Here is a 23,559-nt window from a genome sequence, read left to right on the forward strand (position 1 = left end):
CTTTATTCTATTTATGATGCCTTTTATTTTCTTCATTTTTATGCTTTTAATAGATATTCTTTACAGTTGAGGAATCTTCAGTGAAGTCCAGTATTGCAGTACATTAAAATAATTGTACTTTGCAACCATGTTCTTTCCTTACTCTTGTGCTTGCTTTCAAATATTCTGTAATTTTTTCCACACAGAATAATCAGGTTAGAAATTTGGATGAGAGAGAGAATGCCATGTTACCATAAGGCAGTATTGCAGAAATAATTTGGTAACACATTGCCTTTACTGCCTAAGCTAGTGTTTTTTATTTTATGACTAGGAAATCTGATTTTTCCAGTGGTAAACTCTTTCCTGGGAGCATAGTTGTCAAAGAATAACACCTTTTGTCAAGTCATGTGAAGAGAATCCTGGACCAGGGTGACCAACTGTCTCCATTTTCTTGAGACTCGGGGAGTTTCTAGGACATGGGATTTTCAGTGCTGAAACTGGTTTAATCTGGAGCAAAGTGGGATGAGTTGGTCACCCTAATCCTGGTAGTTACTCTTTCTGAATGGGTCTTTAGAATGGTAGAGGGGATGGCAGATTGGCATTTCATCCATCCCTTTCCCTTGAGAGATTTTAGACACTTACAGTGCTTACTTAAAATACTAATGATCTCTTAAAAATTAGAACGGTGGGGAGAATAGAGGCTTGCTATAGAAGAAAGATTTATGACTTGAACTCTTAAAATGTTTAAAGTTCTAATGTTATACTCTTCTCTCTTTACAGAACTGATAGTGCATCAGCCGACCCAGAGAATTTAAAATATTCCTCATCCAGAGATAGGGGCGTGTCTTCCTCTTATGGACTGCAACCTTCCAATTCAGCTGTGGTGTCTCGGCAAAGGCACGATGATACCCGTGTGCACGCTGACATACAGAATGACGAAAAGGGTATATATGCACACACATACTTCCTTAACGCTAGAGGCATAGTATTTTTTTTTTTTTAACATACCTAGCTACTTCTCCTTCCCCTTTTCTCTCTTCCCTTTCTTCTAGTAAGTTGAGAAACATTAAATACAGTGCTGTTTCCAAAACCTCATAGGTTGACTTTATAAGTCATTGGGGAAAGAGTGAAGGTTAACAATGTGACCAGCCCTGGGTTCTAAAAATTTATGTTTTTTTCATATGCATGATACATAAATGCAGTATCCTGTGTCCCACCTCCCAAATGGTACTACCACTAAGGCTGAAGTTGCTCCTGACCACTGTCCTCTAGATATCTAAAAAGCTTTTAAAGTGAAAAATCTGACTAAATTTTGTTATCATTTTTTCTTATCTTCATTGAGAATATTAAAATGAAACAAAAATTACTTCAAGATGGGCAGCACAGAGATGAGTAGAAGCAGCAAGGGCAGGTTGAGCTGCAGATTTCATAAGATCCTGAGCTATGAGAAATTGAGTGAACCAGTGATTCCTATTTAAATAAAGCAAATGTTGCTCTTTTTAGGTGGCTACAGTGTCAATGGAGGATCTGGGGAAAATACTTATGGTCGGAAGTCGATGGGGCAAGAGCTGAGGGTTAACAATGTGACCAACCCTGAGTTCACCAGTGTTCAGCATGGCAGTCGTGCGTTAGCCATCAAAGACATGAGGAAATCACAGGGTAAGACTGGACAAACCTGGCTCCAACCACAAATACCTGAGTCTCCTCTTTTGATGCCTTGTTTCTTACTAATGCTTTGTACATGTATGAATTGGCTAATAAATCAGGGTATGAAATCCAGATTTTTGATTTACACATTTTGTTGGATATAATCACTCTTTATACTTTTCCGTTGTGTGTATGCTATTTAGCTTGATGAATGTCTTTGTGTGTACAGCTTTTTCTTTTGTGTATAGCTTTAAGACTTTTTTTTTTTTAAGATTTATTTATTTATTTATACAAGCACTGGGTAGAGTCAGAAGGGCGGGCGAGTGAGAATCCACCAGACCCAGAGTAGGGAGCAGAACAGGCAGACTGACCAAGTACACTGCTGAGGGGAGCAGCGGGCATGGTAGGAGGGGTCTGCACTCCATGTGGGACTCTCACCGGCAGCCTGGGATCGAACTGGTGCTGCAGAGGCTGCGGGCAGCCTCGCAGCCCAGCGCTGAACCGCTGTGCCCCCAGGGGAGGCCCAAGACTTTATTTTAAAGATTTATTTTATTTATACAAGTATGGGGGTACAGGCCAGAGGCGTGGGAGGGTGAGAGAATTCACCAAAGACAGTGGGGAGCAGAACAGGCAGACAGACCGAAGACACTGCTGAGGGGAGAAGCGGGCGAGACAGGAGAGGTTTGCTGCCCCATGTGGGGATCCCCCTGGCTGGCTGGGAATTGAACCTGTGCTGTAGAGGCTGCGTACAGTTTCACAGCACTGTGCCCAACCCACTGCGCCACCAGGGAGGCCCCTTGTGTATAGTTTAAAAAATGATTTTTGGGGATGAATTACAGAAGTGGAATGACTGAGTCCAGGCTATACTGTTTAATAGTGTTTTAATTTTTTTTTTATTTTTAAGATTTATTTATTTATGCATACAAGAACTGGGGTGTAAGCCAGAGGTGTGGAGGGTGAGTGGATTCAGCACAGACAGAGTTGGGAGCAGAGCAGGGAGACCTACTGAAATACACTGCTGAGGGGAGCAGCAAGCCAGTCAGGAGAGGTCTGCTGCACCATGAGGGTGCTGCAGTGGCTGCGGATAGCTTCATAGGTTGCGTCTTAACCCCTTGCACCACCAGAGAGGCCCTGGTTAATTGTGTTTTAAATCTTAGCACTATGTATAATAGAAGCTAGAAAGTTACTTGAAATTTCATTCTCACAATCTCCATTTTGCAGCTTGCTAGTGGCAGAATTGTAGATTCCCTGATTGGTAACCTAATGGAATTTGCAATGTCAGTCTTTACAGAAGTATTCTGGGCTAAGGATTTGAAATCCTATTCCTTCTTTCTCAGATATTGTAATTTATTATCAAATAGACCTTTATGCTTTAGAAATAAATGAAACTGTCAGACCCTTTGATGTAGTTTGTGAACAAATAATGGTTAGTCAGTGGTAATTAGTACAGTGGAAAATTTAGAAAGAAAAATTTAGTACTTAAGCACATCTTTGTTAGTGTCCAGCTTTGAGCATTTCTGTTTATTGTCATTCAAAAATAAGGGGAAGAAATGCTCTGATCTGCCACTGTCCTGGTGGCAGTATGTCTTGTACATGGCAGGTGATAATCAGACATTATTGAATTGAATGCATGACTGTGGTTCACAGAACTTCGTCATAGGAAAATGATGATAATGTGAGCAAAAGGCACCTTTCCAAAGAGACAGTGGTGAGAAATAGAAGCATGTACCTGCTTATGCTTCATTGAGACTTAATCCTTAACCTGGAGAACTCTTTTATCCAGGCTCTTTACCTGAGTTTTGAAAACAGCTGGGAACAGATCCAAAGAAAATAATTTCTAAGTTGTTTTTCTCTCAGCTGGGCCTCTGGAATGAGGTGTTTGCTTAGGTTTATCTTTGAGTTCTGCTGTATGCCAAGCAGTGTGCTGGGACTTTGTTTATAGACATGAGCAAAAGTGAGATGGGACTTGTGTACATTGTCCAGTGGACTCTGGTTTTTGAAGTACTTTAACATAGTTGGTCTACTCAGTTTGTGTGCTTACTTATACTCATGGATAATAAAATGTGTGTATTGACAGAGCGTTCGATGTCTTACTCTGATGAGTCTCGACTGTCGAATCTTCTTCGGAGGATCACCCGGGAAGACGACAGAGACCGAAGACTGGCTACTGTAAAGCAGTTGAAAGAATTTATTCAGCAACCAGAAAATAAGCTGGTGAGTATAGTGTGTTTAGAAATGTTAGTTTTTGTGTTTCCATAATAAACTAGATAATGACACTTGAAGTGGCTGAAGAAGAGAAAAGGCATTTAGGGAAAAATAAGAATCCTTATTCCAGGATAATTTGGCCTGTCCTATGATCTAGAACTTACTGTGTGACTCATCTGCTATTATTGGATCTGCCTTGGTGCTTTCTACAATAGAGTGCTTTTAACATAAGACAGAATATCTCTTTGATTTTCATATGTGAAATTGGAATAAGGGATACATGGGTAAGTTTTGTCTGGCGACCAGGGCTGAATGAATGGGAAAGTCCCTTAAATTACAAAGTTCAGGGGCGGCTTCAAATTTCTCTCCACCATGAATAATTCTTCTAATGTAAAATAAGAATAGGAAACCATTTGATGAGAATGGCGTGGTGAGTCAAGTGAACATTTGGTTCAAAGCAAGTCCCCCTCTCCATTTTTATTATGAAATCTTTAAAATATACAGCAAATTGAAGAAATTTTCCAGTGAACATCAAATACTCCCATTTAAAGTTTGTTATCAACATTTTACCATATTGCTTCACCATACATTTTTTAAAAGGCATAATTTTGATTGACGGTCATGCCTGTATATTTATAACAGCTAAGTTTTTTCATAGTCTGAAAGGAGACTTGTGATACTCTGATATATGCTAATTGGGGACTGGGAGTAATGAAAGTAAGGTGTTCTCCAGTTGTGGTTTGAAGGGTAACACAAGTTGAGAAACATACACAGTGTTCTTAAAAGTATAGGAATTTGAAGTTTTTATAAATGTGTTTTTTTTTAGGTACTAGTTAAGCAATTGGATAATATCTTGGCTGCTGTACATGATGTGCTTAATGAAAGGTAAGTAATTAATAATGTTTAAATTTAAAAGACTTTGAAGTTACTTTTAGAAATCATTAAAATATATACAAGACAATAAGCCCATTGACTTCACATGTTTAATGTTTTGGATTGCCTTGTAATCTTGATCTGTATTACAGTATTCACACATTCATTACCTTGGAATATGAATGGAATCCACTTGAAAGGGAATACCATTTTTTTTAATTCAGTCAGCATGACTGAATAATTGAGCATTTACTTGTAGAATGACCAAACTCTTAAAGCAGGCATGAATGAATGCAAGTAACTTTTGTAAACTAGAGAATTCTGTAACTGCCTAGAGAATAAAGGTGATAGGGAGCTTATTTCTTTGGACAACAGAGGAGTCAAACCATCTATTCTGCCTGACTCCTGGGGTTCTCCAAAGGTGTGCACAGTCAGTTCTTCATATGGTCAGCCCCAAAGAATTGCAATGTTGGGAAGCACCCAAAATGGTTTTATTTTGTATAGTTACATATTGATATTATACTAAAATCAGTGCTATTATCCTTTCTAAGGTTAACATACTTACTACTATTTTCCATTTTATATTCCTTACATGTTACAAGGACATTATATAGTTAGTTATGGTATGCTTTATACTATCTTTATTGCTGCCCTTTTCTGTGAATCATTTAATACCCTTTGAAATAGAATTTGAAGCCTGACTTTTAAAATTCCTGGATCTTTTCCTACTATTTCTAAATAACTGATTTTGCAAAAGAAATTCTAATGTCTAACGAAAGTACTTTTGGGCACTGCAGGATAGAGGGAATTTTTAAATTGGATATAAAACTTAAATCTTTTATGTAGTTTGAATAGAAGAATTATAAAAATTATCTGAGACTTTTTTTTTCAAAGATTTGTTTTTATGCATACAAGTACTGGGGTGTAGGTCAGAGATGGGGTAGGGGTGTGAGAGAGGATTAACCAGAGACAGTGGAGAGCAGAAAAGGCAGATCTACTGAAATACACTGCCGAGGGGAGCAGTGGGCAAGACCGGAGAGGTCTGCTGTGCCATGTGGATTAGCTCCCTGGCTGGGAATCGAAATCATGCTACAGTAGCTGGTGATAGCTTGATAGCGCTGAGACTTTAACAAACCCTGCACTACCAGGGAGGCCCCATAAAGCATTCTTTTGTAAGATGTGTCATTCTTGTCATTTTTGAAAGCTTAAGTATTTTGTGTCTTCTGTTTTGTTTACATTAAAATAAATAGTAGCAAATTGCTTCAGGAGTTGAGACAGGAGGGAGCTTGCTGTCTTGGCCTTCTTTGTGCTTCTCTGAGCTATGAGGCTGAGAAGATCTTCAAATGGATTTTTAGCAAATTTAGCTCATCTGCCAAAGATGAAGTTAAACTCCTCTACTTATGTGCCACCTACAAAGCACTGGAGACTGTAGGAGAAAAGAAAGCCTTTTCATCTGTAATGCAGGTAAGAATGAGGGGGAAAATTGATGATACACTTGGGAAGAAAATTGCCCTTGATATGTCCTTGCAGGGGAGCTTAAAGGAAATTTAAAATAGTTTTTTCTGCTGATAGTAAAATGATAGAAAGAAAATTTCTCTTTCCAAAATTGTGTAAATACGTTAAAAGTAGATTTAAAATTAGTTCATTTTTAAAATTTTGTCTTTTTAAAAGCTTCCCTTTGAATTTGCATATTACTAGAATCATTTGTAGATTTGAAAATAGGATTTTTAATAGGAGAACTAGATAGGCAGGGCCTTCACATCACATTATTTGAGGTTGACTAAAACTAAACATCACAACTCATTCTAGGCCTTTTTAAAAGTCTAGAAATGTCAATTTCTTAATCCAATTGATGAACAATAGTATATAAATGAATATCAGTTTTACTTTTGTTTTACTTTTGTGTGTTTGAATTCTTCAAAGTCATTCACTAATTTTGAGCGAAGTTATAAGTAATTAAATTTTTGTTGCGCTTATGTTTTTAAAAACAGGGCTTTAAAAAGAAAGAATATCAGATTTTATTTACTTTTGCTTCTTTATGGTTTATGCTATGCTTTATTTTGGTTAAATAGTTTTTGGAAAAAAATAATTCTGCCTTTAAAAATGAATTTTTCCTTTAATAAAAAAGTCAGCATTTTTGAAAAGATTCTGAAAATTACCTATAACTAAATAGCGTAGCAGTAGTTGGATTTATTCTGAACATTTCCCCAAGTATTTATTTTGAGAACTTTCAACACCACAGGAAAAGAAACAATAAATATAATAAATATACATGTACAACCTTTACCTGGTTTGTCTCTTACTAAGTTTGCTTTGTTTTATTACCCCCCACCCATGCACACTTTTTGTTGAACCATTTGAAAGTCACAAATATATTATGACAATTTACCCCATATTAACTTCAGTGTGCATCTCCTAAGGGTAAGGTTATTCTCCTTTGTAGCCATAGTATTATAATCATACCTAAGAAAAATAGTTTTATTACATAATAAAACTATAAACAGATTTCTGCAGATCTTTTTTATAGCTTTGTCTTACCTAGCCCAGGGATCCCATCAAGATTTATGCATTGTTTGGTGTTGACCCTCTTTAATCAGTCTCTCAAGTAATTAGAACAGTTTTCTGCACCTCTTTTGTCCTCCTTACTTGTAGAATGTCTTACTTTCTGGGTTTGTCTGATTGTCCCTGACTAGACTGAGTTTAAAATTTAAACATTTTGGTCATGTATACTTCATGGCTTCGTATTTATACCGACATCACACCAGCGGGCACATAACCTCAGGTTGTCTCTTTCTCTAAGATGAAGAGTTTCATCTTCTGGTGAGGGGATGACTGAAAGATCTTTCCATCATGAACGCTTATTTTACTTCCTATGTAAAGTGCATGATGTCATGAGGCCTTCTGAATATCATGGCTTTTAAGTAATATTTCACTCAGTGGTTTCAACATCTGTTCATACTCTGCCTAAATAGATTATAACATTCGCTGTTGCAAAATGGTGGTTTTTGAGTTCTAGCATTTCTTCTATATTTATAACATTCTTTCATAAAGAAGAATTTTCCTTTTTGGGAAAAAATGGGTTTTACCACTGTTAGATATTCTTTTGGTAGTATGCCATATATTTATTTTAATAATATATCTATGTAAAGTGGTAACATGAGCCTGTGTGTTATTCATGTGTTGGGGCCATGCTAAACTTCTGAGTCATTCCAATTTGAAGCAAGTACTAATATCCTAAAGCATAAGCTGTATAAAATTTACTGTTTTATTTTGAATTGGAAAGTAATTGTGATAACTTTAAAGAAAAGTTTCCCAAACACATCTTCGTTTTTGTACTTGAAACTTAATCACAGCAGTGGTGCTAAAGAGACTACTTAGTGTAAACAGACAGAGACGAGAAGAACAGTAGTTTTCAGCCTTATATCTTAGTGGAATGAAATATGTTCTGGAACTAAAACTAGATTTTTAAAAAATCATAATCAATTTTGGATACAGCCAACATCAAAAAATTAACATAATTAGCTAATTTCTTCTCTATTTTTTTGAATGTTCACAGTTTGTAACTTTTTGTTTCTAGCTTGTAATGAGCAGCCTGCAGTCCATTCTTGAAAATGTGGATACACCAGAATTACTTTGCAAATGTGTTAAGTGCATTCTTTTGGTGGCTCGATGTTACCCTCATATTTTCAGCACTAATTTTAGGGTGAGTTCTTTGGTCTTCTCCCCCCACCCCCACAATTTTCAAATGGTGTGGTGAGGCTTTGCATGTTTGAGGGCATGGGGAATTAGCTAGAAAAAAAAGTTGTTCCTTTGTGTGTATATTCAGTGGTGTTTGAGGGTCTAGGATTGAATCGTGCAATAATATTATTTTTATTAAAAAATCACCTGTATTTTCTGACATTAATACTTAAGATATTTAAAGAAAAAAATAACATTTCATCAGTGTCATAAATGAAAATTCATTATTCTCCTGCCTTATTCTCCCTCTAAGTTTGTATAATGTTAAGTTGGTAGAACATAAAATGCACTTCTAGGGCCTCTTAATGTAAAATGATGCACAAATGGAATAATAGGAAGACTTTAACATGATTAGCCCCCTTCTCTGTGTCTCTCCAGGATACAGTTGATATATTAGTTGGATGGCATATAGATCATACTCAGAAACCTTCGCTAACACAGCAGGTGTCTGGTAAGTCATTCTATATATACCAATCACTTAAGTATTATGGGAAGGAGTGCTGGTCCTTGAAAGGCCAGTTTATAGTACTGTTACTTCATTAATCCCCCCAAAAATAATTGCTTCAGGGAAATATTTCAGCTAGTGTAAATTTACATTGCTTGATAGCTAAAATTATCTTTTCAAAGGAAAATTGTATAGTTTACAGTAGATAGGAAGAGTAGGTACAATTTGTAATGCCCACCTGTGAGAAACTGAGAGGACTTAACTGAAGTCATTTATAGCATGGGTTGGTAGGAGAAGATGAGAGTGAATGAATACAAATACCCTGACATGTAGAATGGAAGGGGCTGGGTAATTTTGATTTGTTTTCTGGTTATTAATAAACAAATAGACTCATTTGGAGAACTGTCATAAGGAAAATTTTTGTTTAAGTGAATGATTAGCAGTACTCATTTGGACATGTCAGCCTGCTCGAGGTATTAAAGTTTCTCTTGTTTAGTGCACTAAACTTTTAAAAATAGGATATGCTGGTGAGAATGGTTCTGTTCCATTTCCAATTTGGAGGTGAGTCAGGGGACACTTGATGGCTAGGTGTGGCCCTGGTGGTAGATGGTGGCATTTTAGTCTGTTATGTATAGGGATGGTATGGATATGAATTCAGCTTAAAAAAAAAAAGACATGAGATAATAGATATTTTAATATCTGAAGACTTCATTTCTTTAGCACTAAAAAAAGGCATTGGTTAAATCATCCAGCAGTATGTTTAATAGTTAACAGTTCTAATTTTATCACAAAGGACATAGTTTAAGAGTGGGCAACTTAAAAACCACCTTTTAAAAGAAGGCTTTTAAATACTTTCTTTTTTTTTTTTAAGATTTATTTATTTATTTACACAAGCACTGGGTACAGTCAGAAGCGCAGGAGGGTGAGAGAAATCACCAGAGCCAGAGTAGGGAGCAGAACAGACAGACTGATGAAATACACTGCTGAGGGGAGCAGTGGGTGTGGCAGGTGAGGTCTGCGCACCATATGGGACCCTTGCCCTCCAGCTGGCAAACCAGTGCTGCAGAGACTGCAGGCAGCTTCGCAGCCCAGCGCTCAACCGCTGTGCCACCAGGGAGGCCCTAAATACTCTTAATTTGGATTTTTGTATTTTTTTCTATTTAAAAAAATTTTTTTTTAAAAGCTTTATTTATGCATTCAAGAACTTGGGGTACAGGCCAAAGCTGTGGTGGGTGAGAGGATTCACCAGAGACAGAGTAGGGAACAGAACAGGCAGACTGACTGAAATACACTGCTAAGGGGAGCAGTGGGCGAGTTAGGAGAGGTCTGCTGCGCCATGTGGGTATCTCCCTGGCCAGGGATTGAACTCGTGCTGCAGTGGCTGCGGACAGCTTCATAGACTGTGTCTTAACCCCTTGTGCCACCAGGGAGGCCCCCTATTTCAAAATTTTTTATGTGATTCCTAGGGTGGTTGCAGAGTTTGGAGCCATTTTGGGTAGCTGATCTTGCATTTTCTACCACTCTTCTTGGTCAGTTTCTAGAGGACATGGAAGCTTATGCGGAGGTGAGTATATAGAAAACTAAGTTATTGTCTAAAATTCCAGTTAAGTAAAAACCAAAAATCTAAAACAGTGTTAGGGGATATTGTAAGACATTGCATAATTTTAATTTTTTTAAATGATTTTAATTTATCAGCAGAATTACTAGCTAGACTGAATGAAAAATTGTAGGTCTAATTTGCAAAACTTGAAATAACTTTTATAGCTGGTAGTTTTCTAAAGACATAGCTCACCTTTTTTTTTCTTGGTTTACCAAGAATTTAAAAGTAAGATGAATTGATAAATTGATAAAAGCCGCCCCCAAGACAGCTCTTTCCTGTATTGGAGGTCTTAGGTCATGTTCAGTGGATAGAAATTGCTTCAGCCAGATTTTGCAGTTGTACAAGTAGCAGTTTTAAGGTGCTCCTGTGAAGTCTTGGTTGTTAGTTTTTGGCTTTCCTGGTCCTCCTCTCAGGGTTTAAATCTGCCAGTTTCTGTCTGATTCACTTTCTTCTCTTCCCTGTTCAGATCTGCCGGGATTTCTTTATTGGTGGTCAAGGTGTCAATAAAGATTTAGTTTTATCTTTGAATCTTGGCTACTTCTAGCCAATAAGAATTTAATCCCTTTGAACCGTCTCAGGCTGTTTGCTCCCTTTCAAAGTGAAGGGGATGTTTTGGTTCCCCGTGTTTTTTGTCCCCATATCCAGACTGTCTTTATTCCTAGACCACCTTTTAAGCTGATGTGTATCTGCCTCTCAGAAGCCACCCATTCTAGTTTTTACATATACTTTCCCTTGATAACCATAAGTCTTATTTTCTTTATTTTGATGCTTAATAGTATGTAGATACATATTGCTTCTTACCTACCATTTTTGCTTTTTCTTTGAGTATATCTTATTTCCTCAACTAAATCATAAGTCTGTAGTCCAGGTCTTATAATAATTTTTTTTTTTTAGCATCCCCTCTACCTCTTATTCTTCATATGCATGATGTTGGTGTGGAGTACTTACTGAGTTGAGTGTCAAATCTTTGGAATGAGATTTTAGCAAAAATCAATCCAGGAATGGCTAGTTTCTGACTTTATTTATACCTGTAATGTAACTCTTGGTTCCTAGTATCTGAGTTGATACAAGAGGTCATTTTCTTAATGTTTTGTTAATGTTGGCATATTTAAAGAAGTAATACGAACTTTTATATTCATGTTTTCTTTTCCAGAGGTCAAATTTTTCTTTGTAAAAATATAAATTTAACTTAAAAGTTGGGGCTTTTTTTTTTTTTTTTTTTTCCTTCCTTTCTTTTTTTGAAAACAACATTCTGGTAAAATAATGTTGTGAATTTCATTTAAGGATCTCAGCCATGTGGCTTCTGGGGAGTCAGTGGATGAAGATGTTCCTCCTCCATCAGTGTCATTACCAAAGTTGGCAGCACTTCTCCGGGTATTCAGCACTGTGGTGCGGAGCATTGGGGAACGCTTCAGCCCAATTCGGGGTCCTCCAATTACTGAGGCTTATGTAACAGATGTAAGTATCTTTAAGAGTTTCAGGTATCATTCAAAAATAAAATAGTTTGGTATTGTAAATGTGTCTTTACCTAGTGAACTGTGTTATCAATTCGTTGTTTAACATACACGCATATATGTGTGTGTGTAAGCCTGGTACTTTCTTAAAAATCCAGAAGAGTAGGGAATCCTACTATATCCTATTCATTCCCCTCCTAGTCCCTTGCATCTTACCCTCCCACACCCTACCCTCCCCCAGTGTAGAAAAGACCCCTATGAATTTTTGAACGTCCTCAAACTTTTCTTGGGAGGTATTTCATTGGTCCATTTTCATTTTTTATATATCACTTAAAAATCTTATTGTTTAATTTTATGATAAGTTACAATGTTGCTTTAAAATTTTTCAGTCTTTCAATCTTTAAGAACAGCCTAAAGAGAAAGTCTCGTAGAAATAATTTTTTTCTGAGCATGACAGTACAAAACTGTTTGATAGCATGGCATCAAAGGATATAAAGATAAAAGAACTTAAGATATGTAGATATGTCTGAGACATCAGTTATAAGATATAACTAGATTGCCACAGTTCAGGAGCTGCAAATATTAGCTGCCCTGTATTATACTCCAGTGAGAGGTTCCTGTAAGAGACACAAGAAGGGAACTTCCATCACTGAACTTGCTTGAATAAAAACAAACATGTGTGAAACAGTTATTAACAATTTAATGTAAGGACTAGAATTTTATTATTAACATAAAACTAGTTTTTATGAGCATTTACTTTTGTTGAACATGTTGGTACATAAATGGGGATATTTATTACATATGTAATTCTTGATAAGTTGTGTGAGCAGAAATGTTAGCTTCCAGTGATAATTAAAACCAATTTATATTTTTAAACCTCATCAGAGTGTCTGAATATCTTTGTTTAGTTTTTACTATTTAAATGCTGGCATGATGATGGTCAGAGTTGAAATAAAGGCAGGTAACCGAGATGTAAAACAAAAGTAGAGGAATACAGTTATTTTCTTAAGATAATTATATATTTAATGTATTCTTTATGGAGGTCTTTTAGGGCTTTTAAACCTGTATGTAGATTTTAAAAACTTCTATATAGTGTTTGTTGAATATTATAGAAATATTAGAGTAATTTCTTTTCTCTATCAATACTGTTTTTTCCCAGTTATTTTTATTGGAAATGTAGGGCATTAACAATGACTATTACAGTTTAGTAGGGCTTTTTTTTGTTGGAAATTGTGTGACTTTCATAATTCTCAAATAAGAATTACATGGTATTGAGAATACTAAACGTTACAAAGAGACCATCAGCATCTGAATTTTCATAAGCTAAAGGTGAACTTAGATGTTTAATTTTTAAATGGTTGGATGCCAAAAGCCCATGCCCTAGATTGCAGAAAGTTATTCTCATGGCAAATTATTCCGATGTTGTTAATATCCTTAATGTTTTAAGTTCTGGTGTATTTCATGTTTATAAAGATTTTGAACTTCAGACATTTAGTAACTTTTGGAGTAGGGACATAAGAATTGAGTATAAGGGAAATAGAGGGCAGCAAATCTCCTTTCCTGCCACAATAGTTAGGCAGTGTCATTTTTTGTGTGTTATATTAAAGATACCCTTATTGTTCAATCCCTGAGAACTTGACTGTTAAAGAGACTGCTGACAAGCAAGCAGTTAATTTTTAGTTAAAACTGAATTAAAAACTATTTTTGTTTTTGTGCTATGGGAGCATGTGAAATTTTTTAAAAAGCTGCTTGTTTTCCCTATTTGCAGGTTCTGTACAGAGTAATGAGATGTGTGACGGCTGCAAACCAAGTGTTTTTTTCTGAGGCTGTGTTGACAGCTGCTAATGAGTGTGTTGGTGTTTTGCTCGGCAGCTTGGATCCTAGCATGACTATACATTGTGACATGGTCATTACATATGGATTAGATCAACTGGAGAACTGCCAGACTTGTGGTACAGATTATATCATCTCAGTCTTGAATTTACTCACATTGGTATGTGAATTTTTTGGGTTGCTTTTTAATAAGTTTGTTTATTCAGGCCCTTAAATTTAAAATGACATAAAAGAAATGAAGGCCTTGCTTGGTGGTTTGTTTTTTTAAACAAGGGTGCATTAATTGGTCTTACTTATACAGTTAACTTGCTTTTGCTGTAGTATCTATTTACTTTCAGGATTTTGTGGCTCATCTCAGTGTCCTTGTGGGTTTTTTTTTTTAAATACCATCATTCTTCACAGGAGACTAGTACCTGATAAATACTATATAAGAGAAGATATCTAATAACTCTTTTGATAAGCTTTGTTATGTTTTGTTTTCCTTATGAAGTTTCTTTTCTAGTTTTTATTCTTCACCATAACTATTTTCCTTCCCCTCTACCTTTCATTGTGGACTTTTGAGGGGAGCATATAAGAAAAAAATAGTATAGTGAATCTCTGCATACTTTGTACTCAGTTTCTGTAATTAGAAACACATGGCCCATCTGGTTTCATCTAGGCCTCCAACTCTCTGCCGCCTCCATGCTGTCCTTCCACCCCCACGTGGATTATTTCAAAGCAAATTCTAGATGGCATTCTGCTGAACATTTGTGCCAACGTTACACTTTGCCAGTGTAGAAAACGGTCCATGTTTAGGTGTAATTATTTATCTAAATAATTTAACATCACACTGTAAAGATCTTACTATTTAGCTTAGATATATATATATATATATATTTAATTACTATTTTTGAGAGCAGTTTCAAGGTTTACAGAAAAATTACGCAGAAAGTAGAGTTCCCATAAACCCACTCCCCTCAGTAAATTTCCCTCCTATTGACATCTTGCATTCATGTAGTTCATTATTACAATTATTGAATTAAATTGGCATATATTTTTGATTGCATTAATATTGGCTTCCATTATTGTGTTTTAAAGTAAGACTCTCCCCCTCCAGATGTTGCTTCTATACCAACCCTCTACCAGACTACCCACCATCCATCCTCATTGTCCATCCCATTTACTTGAGGATTGTCTGTATTGTATATTTTGTGGGTTTTGACAACCCATACAGAATGCTATGTATTCATAGTTACAGTATCATGTAGAATAGTTTTATTGCCCTGGGAATCCCTTGTGTTTCACCTGTCCTTCCCTTCCCTGGTTCTCTCAAACTTTTGGCAACCACTATTCTTTTTATTTTCTGCGTAGCTTTGCTTTTTCTGTAGTATCATGTAGTTGGAATTATATAGTATATAGCCTTATCAGTGCAAGCCAGTCTTTCACTTTGTGCACTGTGCATTTAAGTTTCTTTCATGCTCTTTTATGCATTGTTAGTTCATTTCTTTTTATTTTATTTTTTTTTTCTTCTAGATTGTTGAACAGATAAATACAAAACTACCATCATCATTTGTAGAAAAATTGTTTATACCATCATCTAAACTACTATTTTTGCGTTACCATAAAGAAAAAGAGGTAAGTGAAAGATTGATAATGACTTGATAAGTAAGGGTCATTGAAGAATTAGACTTATGTTCAGTAAGTTACACAAATGAAGTTGATTAAAATGATAAGTACTTGATTTATAAGATGACTAATGTTTTGTTTAACTGAACACGTGTTGATTGTCATGCTATTTATACCTTGATGTGTGATGTGCTAGGCAATCTTTTCTATTTCTATCACTTATTTTTATTAAATTTGCTAAGATTTCATTAAAAAATCAAGCAGACATATTTATAGTGTTAATAAATTCAGAAGGACTGTGTGTATTGTAAGTAGACTCTCTTTGTTAGCTTGTCAACAAACTCCTGGTCAGAACCACTGTAGACTTTCTGAGTAGATATAGCAAAACCAGTCTTAATAAGCTGTTTGTATATTTGTCTTGGCACCAGCTGCTTTTAAAAAATGGTATAGTAAGAAATTTCATATTGCCATTTTAAATTTAGTGGGGGCCTCTCTTTGTAATAAAGCTTTGTAGTTTAAAAAGCTTATTGTTACGTGTGGATGCCTTAAGGTTGGTTGGTTTCTTGAAAATGAAGGTGTGTGGTGTTCTGAAATGTGAATTTGTCAATATTAAATGGATTTGCACCATCATCACCATTGTGCAGATAGTAGTTTAATTTCTATTTAATTGTCATGTTCCTGAATTCTCTTTTTAAGGTTGTTGCTGTAGCTCATGCTGTTTATCAAGCAGTGCTCAGCCTGAAGAATATTCCTGTTTTGGAGACTGCCTATAAGTTAATTTTGGGAGAAATGACTTGTGCCCTAAACAATCTGCTACATAGTCTACAACTTCCTGATGCCTGTTCTGAAATAAAACATGAGGCTTTTAAGAATCATGTATTCAATGTAGACAATGCAAAATTTGTAGTTATATTTGACCTCAGTGCCCTGACTACCATTGGAAATGCCAAAAACTCATTGATTGGGGTAAGTCTCATAATGGCTTGTTTTATCCTCAAATAAACTACTTCTCTTTGCATATTTATCTACCTCATTTACTATCATACAGTGTAACTACAGACAAATGACCATATTAAGGACATGTTTGAATAATTGACAAATTTTGTTTTTGCCATTATGTTTAGCTCTCTTTCTTTGACAGTCCTTTACACGGTTTTTAATATTTGTTTTAGTTTTTAGAAGAATGTTTACTCTAGCATGCTCATAGGAAATTTGTTAACATTTCCCACAGCTCCATTTTGTCTAGTTCTTTTAACTCTGTAGCCTCTTCCTCCCTGGTGCTTCCTTTTCTCCGGTAAAGTTAAGGCTTACATATGGTCTCACTCTGACTACCTACTTTTTTCTATGAATATTCATATGTTCTTTCGGAAAAGAATAAAGATTTCTTTAGGAAATTTGAGGTGATCTTTTGATTTTAAATTATTGCTGCGGTATACACATTTCCCCCTCCTATATTGGACCTTGTAGTATTGAGACATTTTGAATAAAAAGTAAAGGGATATAATTAAGGAACAAAATTTTCTAAGAGAGAGAGAAGGGAAATGTCACGATTTGGTGGTGATGGATGATGTTGGAAGGCTGTCGTAAATTCTTCATTTTTTAACATTTGAAACTTTGATTCATGCTGCATACCTATTTGAGGAGTTTATGTCCTGCATTCTGGAAAGAAGAGGAGGGATGTGAATGGTGGGACAATAGGGGAGGGGCGTATCTTAGCAGTAAAAAAGAAGATATATCTTTGTCCTAGAACAGGGCACCTTTCCCTTTGTAGTCTATGGAAAATTACAGAGATAGGATCTACTGAGCTGAAGGATAGAATTGGTCAAATCCAGCCTATGACCTTATTTCTTCTAAAATAAAAAATCTCTACTGATATAATGCAATTACCACTGAAATTATTGTGTACAATTCGATGATTTACAGTGTATTCACAGAACATGCCACCATCTTCAAATGTCACCTGTTTTTTAATTTTTTTTTTAATTTTTTTCTTTTAGAGGCATGCTTTATTTATTTATTTGTTTGTTTGTTTGTTTTGTTTATACATGCACTGGGTATAGTCAGAAGCGTGGGAGGGTGAGAGAATTCACCAGAGTCAGAGCGGGGAGCAGAGCAGGCAGAGGGACCGAAGTACACTGCTGAGGGGAGCAGCGGGCGGCAGGAGAGGTCTGCACGCCATGTGGGACCCTCCTCCCATGGCCAGGGAGCAGCCGGGGATCGAACTGGTGCCGCAGAGGCCGCAGGCAGCTTTGCAACCCAGCGCTCAACCGCTGCGCCACCGGGGAGGCCCATCACCTGTTTTTTTAAAGGCAAATTTTTGGAACACAGCCACTTATTAATAAGATTGTTTTGTCACTGCAGTTGTAGAATTGAGGATATTATGGCCCACAAAGTCCAAGATATTTGTCTTATCTTCAGAGAAGCTGTGTGTTGACCCTATGTTTAGTGTAATGATCATTTCCAAATTTGAATGTCTTTCTAATTTGTGAAAATATGGAGACATACTAATTTTGGAGGATAAGCTCTTGGTATGCTTATATGTGTCTTGGAGAAGGCAAACATTGACTTTCTTTTGCATGTCATCAGATGTGGGCGCTTTCTCCAACTGTCTTTGCCCTCCTGAGTAAGAACCTGATGGTTGTACACAGCGACCTGGCTGTCCACTTCCCTGCCATCCAGTATGCAGTGCTCTACACGTTGTATTCTCATTGTACCAGGTACTGCCTTTACAAATACAATGGGAAAAATATTTTTCTTATTTTAAAAGAGGAAGATGGGTGCTTTGAAGTCTACATTTTAAAAAAAATATACTGATTTCACTTTGGAATTGCTTTTTTCTTTTTAGTTAGGGGTGAAAAGATGATCTGTACTCTGTCTTCCAGGCATGATCACTTTATATCCAGTAGTCTTAGTTCTTCATCCCCGTCTTTGTTTGATGGAGCTGTGATTAGTACTGTAACTACAGCTACAAAAAAACATTTCTCAATTATATTAAATCTCCTGGGAATATTGCTTAAGAAAGATAATCTTAACCAGGACACAAGGTAACTTTTTTTTAATAATATTAACTGTTACTAATTTGACCTCATAATTTGAAAATACGTATTTTAAAGTTGTTTTTCTTTTTAATGTAAAATCAACCACATATTTTGTGTTTCAGAAAACTGTTAATGACTTGGGCTTTGGAAGTGGCTGTTTTAATGAAGAAATCTGAAACATACGCACCTCTGTTTGCACTTCCATCTTTTCATAAATTTTGCAAAGGCCTTTTAGCCAACAGTAAGATTCTGTGATTCTTTAATTTTGTTAACACTTAGGAGATCTTTGTTCATGAGAAAAAGAGCATTCTTCATGATCTGAAATGTATAGTCACCATTTTGATAACAGATGTATAATCTGTCTTAATTTTTTTTCTGGTAGTACGTGAAAAAAGTCTTGTTTAAAGTAATTATATGTAAAGTAAGCTTGGAGCAATTTTTTAATGCATGCCATGTACTTTTAAAAAATTCCACCAGACAGGTTTGGGTGAAGATAAGTCACTTTAAGTGAATTTTGTTAAATATATTATTTTCCTAAACTTTATTGCCAGTAAAAATTCCAGGCAGGAACAATGCCTGATCATAGTAGTTGCTCTTTGTTGAATGAGTTAGTGGGTTCCGAAATTACAATGCACTGGCATATAGTTTAACCAGTCATCTTAGCAGTAGAAGGGAACTTCTGCTTTTAGTAGAAACTAAAAGTAACTTTGGTAAACTGAAAGTAATTTTTAATTTTTTAATAGCTCTTGTTGAAGATATGAATATCTGTCTACAAGCGTGCAGCAGTCTACATGCTTTGTCCTCTTCCTTACCAGATGACCTTCTACAAAGGTATGGATTAAAGATCCTGTCTTTGGACACTGGCCCCAGTAGCTTGTCTATATTACCGTACACCACACTTGTATCATCTTTTTCATTTTTTTGTAGGTGTGTTGATGTTTGCCGTGTTCAGCTAGTCCATAGTGGAACTCGTATTCGACAAGCATTTGGAAAGCTATTGAAGTCAATTCCTTTAGATGTTGTCCTAAGGTATAATAATTGTGTTGGGGCAAAGATAGCCCACCATGTTTTTACTGCCTAGTTTAGTTTAGGAAAAGGCAAACCACCTACTAGTGAATAAATGTCACATCTTGTGTGCTACTTCTCTGATTGAAGACATGTCAAAGCATCAAATTATGTGGGTCCAGAGGAAATAACAAAAATTTTATTTATTTATGCATAATAAATAAATGCATATGCATGCATGCATGCAGGCAAGAACTGGGGTGTAATCCGGAGGTGTGGGGGGTGAGAGGATTCACCAGAGAGAGTGGACAGAAGAACAGGCAGATCTACTGAAATACATTGCTGAGGGAAGCAGCAAGCGAGATAGGAGAGATCTGCTGCGCCATGTGGGTTGCTCCCTGGCCAGCCGGGGATCGAACTCATTCTGCAGTGGCTGGCAATAAGCTTGATAGTACTGTCTTTAACCCCTGCGCCACCAGGGAAGCCCACAAAATTTTTTTTATGTAATATATTATCTCACAGTAATTAGTACATAAGAGTTCATACAGTGCCAAATGTGTTCAGTTACTTGAAAAACTTAACTATAATTTTTATTAGTTTTGATTAATTTGGAAGCCTTCAGTACCTAAAGTTGCAATTTTTTTTTTTTTATTTCTGAATACCATTAGCAAGGACATAACCCAACTTTGTGTACTAACCCTTTAACTAACATTTTTGAGTAATGATGACTTTATTTTTTGTCTACAGCAATAACAATCACACAGAAATACAGGAAATTTCTTTGGCATTAAGAAGTCACATGAGTAAAGCACCAAGTAACACATTCCACCCTCAAGATTTCTCAGATGTTATTAGTTTTATTTTATATGGGAACTCTCATAGAACAGGGTAAGACATTTCTTTCATTCCTTTATCATTCTTTTATCTGCAAAAAGTAAATACACTTGAATATCTTGACTTTACTACCAAATTTTGAGGAGAAAATGTATTGGGTTAGTGTAGTAAAATGTAGTATTCTTCTTGAGTGGGTTATTTTACTTTCTAGTAGTTGGAAGAATTGCTCTGAAGAGAGCATCTCAGGAAACAAAAACATGCTTTGAAATTGAGTGATGAAATGTGGTTGACAGTTAACTGATTTGATCTGGTCATCAGTGCTTTGGACAGGGGCTGCAGGCATAGACATTCTGGAGAGGCTTAGTTGTAGTGAATGTTTTATCCAGATTGCAAATTTTCATGAGCCACTTAACACTAGGAATTCATACACACAAAGGACATCACAATGAGAAGTGGGGATATAATGGTTTCCACTTTAATAGGTTTGTGTTTTTGGGGTAGTAAAAATTGTAGCTCCGTATTCCCATTCTCTGGGCAAAATTTTTTTGTATTATTAAAATGAAGTTGTCATTGTCTGTTAAATATGAAACTACTTTTCCCAGGAAGGACAATTGGTTAGAAAGATTGTTCTATAGCTGCCAGAGGCTGGATAAGCGTGACCAATCAACAATTCCCCGCAATCTTCTAAAGACAGATGCCGTTCTATGGCAATGGGCTATTTGGGAAGCAGCACAGTTTACTGTCCTTTCTAAGCTGAGAACCCCACTGGGCAGAGCTCAGGATACTTTCCAGACAATTGAAGGTAATTAACTTTGTGCTTTTTCAAAGTTTGTAATGTAAATAACTTCAAGCCTTCTATTAAGAAGTAATGGATTTTTTTTTTTGGTTAAAACAAGTATTTGAAGTATGTTTTTCTTTAATACTTTATTATTTAATCTTGTTGATATGTTTGTTTGAATAAGCTTTCATTGAATAATTGTGTTGGACACAGGATGATTGTCTTTTTTTGTTAAAACATCTACTATTCCACCCCCCCCCCCCCCGCAAAGTGAAAGATCTTTCCTGTTGGGAATCTTTACTTAAATGTTTGGTATGTAAGAGGATTTTTGGTCAATGTGAATTTGTGAAATTGTCTTCAAGTATTTTAGAATCTTTAATGATTTCTTTTAAATTTAGAATGTTATGTTTGCTTTCAGGTATCATTAGAAGTCTTGCAGCTCACACATTAAACCCTGATCAGGATGTTAGTCAATGGACAACTGCAGAGAACGATGAAGGGCACAGTAGCAACCAACTCAGACTTGTTCTTCTTCTGCAGTATCTGGAAAATCTGGAGAAGTTAATGTATAATGCATATGAGGGATGTGCTAATGCATTGACGTCACCTCCCAAGGTTGGTTTCAGTGGTCCAATTTGTTGCTTTGTCGCAGTTGCATGGTCAAACCTGGCAGTTTGTACAAGAGCTGTAATTACAACAGACTTGTGTTATTTGGTTTATGTGTATTTGAGACATCTGTACCTATAACATGAACCCATCTTGAGTTCTTCTTTCTCTTTATTCCAAAGGTCATTAGGACTTTTTTCTATACCAATCGCCAAACTTGTCAAGACTGGCTGACTCGGATTCGACTCTCTATCATGAGGGTTGGATTGCTGGCAGGCCAACCTGCTGTGACAGTGAGACATGGGTTTGACTTGCTTACAGAAATGAAGACAAACCTATCTCAGGTAAAGAAAGAGTAGTGTCATAGTTATTTTGTAGAGAATGAGTTTTTTTTTTTTTTTTTTAAGATTTTATTTATTTGTGCATACAAGAGATGGGATATAGGCCAGAGTTGAGGGGTGGGGGTGAAAGGATCCACCAGAGACAAAGTGGGGAACAGGCAGACTGACTGAAATACACTGCTGAAGGGAGCAGCGGGTAGGACAGGAGAGGTCTGCCTTGCCAGGTGGGTTTCTCCTTGGCTGGCCGGGGGTCGAACTCATGCTGCAGAGGCTGTGGATTGCTTCATAGTGCGGTGCTTAACCTCTTGCGCCACCAAGGAGGCCCGAGAATGAGTTTTTAAGATTCTGTCACTTTTTTGGTAGTTACTTTAAATGCAACATTTTAAGAATTTTAAGCTAAATAATACAATATTGTTGTAAAATAACGAACTCCATTTGACTTGAAACAGGCTTGGATTGTGATCAGTAGTTGTAAGTTTAGAGAATTGAATTTTAATGATATTGAGATCCATGATTAATTTTTCTGGAAAATGTAATTTCCAGGGAAATGAATTAGAGGTAACCATCATGATGGTGGTGGAAGCACTGTGTGAACTTCATTGTCCTGAGGCTATACAGGGACTTGCTGTCTGGTCATCTTCTGTTGTTGGAAAAAATCTTCTGTGGATTAACTCTGTGGCTCAACAGGCTGAAGGGAGGTAAGCTGGAAGGGGAGGAAATGGATGATAGAATTTCTTTATATTTAAATCTTTGGTATTGCCAACTAATACATAGTTAAATGTTAAAAGAACTCTTTTCAGTTTCACTAATTAAAGCTTTCTAAAATCACTTTACTAAGAGGCACTTTAAATCTGTTCTTAATTAGCAGTAAAACTTGGGTGTCTTATTTATGGGTTAGTAGAATACCTTTCATAAAGACCTGCCAGTTACTTGTTTTATAAATACTTTTGAATTGGATCCTTTTTTTTCTTAAAAAGATTTATTTATTTATGCATACAAGAGCTGGGGTACAGGCCAAAGGTATTGGGGGAGGGTGGTGAGAGGATTCAACAGAGACAGAGTGGAGAACAGAACAGGCAGATTGACTGAAGTACACTGCTGAGGGGAGCAGCACGGTGAATCAGGAGAGGTCTTCTGTGCCATGTGGTTTGCTCCCTGACTGGCCTGGAATTGAACTCATGCTGCAGTGGCTGTGGATAGCTTCATAGGTTGCGTCTTAACCCTTGCGCCACCAGGGAGGCCCCTGAACTTGACCCTTAATAGAGAATCTTCCACATCAGAGTCTGGTGCAAATTACCCTTATGGCTCATTAGTTTTGTGCACACCACAGTCAAGCTAATTTATTCCTCTAGGTAAATGAGCATGTACCACAACAATCTTATGTTTATTTATTTGGGCAAATCTCAAGATAACTTTCCAGACAATTTTCACCTAATCTGAAATTGTAGGAAAATATGAGAACTGCTCATAATGCCATCTTCTGGCGATAACTTAGTTTTGACATGTGTGATTCTTGAGTAGCTGGTGTATCTGATTCATTCACACATAGTTTCCTATCTCTCCTTTTCACAAAAATAG

At 36.4% G+C, this 23,559-nt stretch overlaps 1 protein-coding gene across 1 annotated transcript in view; it reads left to right on the top strand.

Moving 5' to 3' along the window:
• The window catches only part of SMG1 (SMG1 nonsense mediated mRNA decay associated PI3K related kinase), a gene marked incomplete at both ends in the record, with an annotated part of 94,565 nt that overhangs the window by 24,706 nt on the left and 46,300 nt on the right, over positions 1-23,559 (top strand). Inside the window, 22 exons of the mRNA XM_084249154.1 lie at positions 760-923; positions 1,483-1,638; positions 3,704-3,840; positions 4,658-4,716; positions 5,955-6,168; positions 8,282-8,407; positions 8,821-8,893; positions 10,354-10,451; positions 11,772-11,945; positions 13,710-13,934; positions 15,287-15,388; positions 16,076-16,345; positions 17,966-18,096; positions 18,262-18,423; positions 18,540-18,658; positions 19,161-19,248; positions 19,345-19,446; positions 20,170-20,310; positions 20,859-21,058; positions 21,453-21,649; positions 21,823-21,984; positions 22,525-22,679. Coding sequence (XP_084105280.1) covers positions 760-923; positions 1,483-1,638; positions 3,704-3,840; positions 4,658-4,716; positions 5,955-6,168; positions 8,282-8,407; positions 8,821-8,893; positions 10,354-10,451; positions 11,772-11,945; positions 13,710-13,934; positions 15,287-15,388; positions 16,076-16,345; positions 17,966-18,096; positions 18,262-18,423; positions 18,540-18,658; positions 19,161-19,248; positions 19,345-19,446; positions 20,170-20,310; positions 20,859-21,058; positions 21,453-21,649; positions 21,823-21,984; positions 22,525-22,679 — 3,255 coding nt within the window. The remainder of the gene's footprint in view (positions 1-759; positions 924-1,482; positions 1,639-3,703; positions 3,841-4,657; positions 4,717-5,954; positions 6,169-8,281; positions 8,408-8,820; positions 8,894-10,353; positions 10,452-11,771; positions 11,946-13,709; positions 13,935-15,286; positions 15,389-16,075; positions 16,346-17,965; positions 18,097-18,261; positions 18,424-18,539; positions 18,659-19,160; positions 19,249-19,344; positions 19,447-20,169; positions 20,311-20,858; positions 21,059-21,452; positions 21,650-21,822; positions 21,985-22,524; positions 22,680-23,559) is intronic.

This window comes from Talpa europaea (assembly GCF_964194135.1).
Source record: "Talpa europaea genome assembly, chromosome: 12".
NCBI classification, from domain to species: Eukaryota; Metazoa; Chordata; class Mammalia; order Eulipotyphla; family Talpidae; genus Talpa; species Talpa europaea.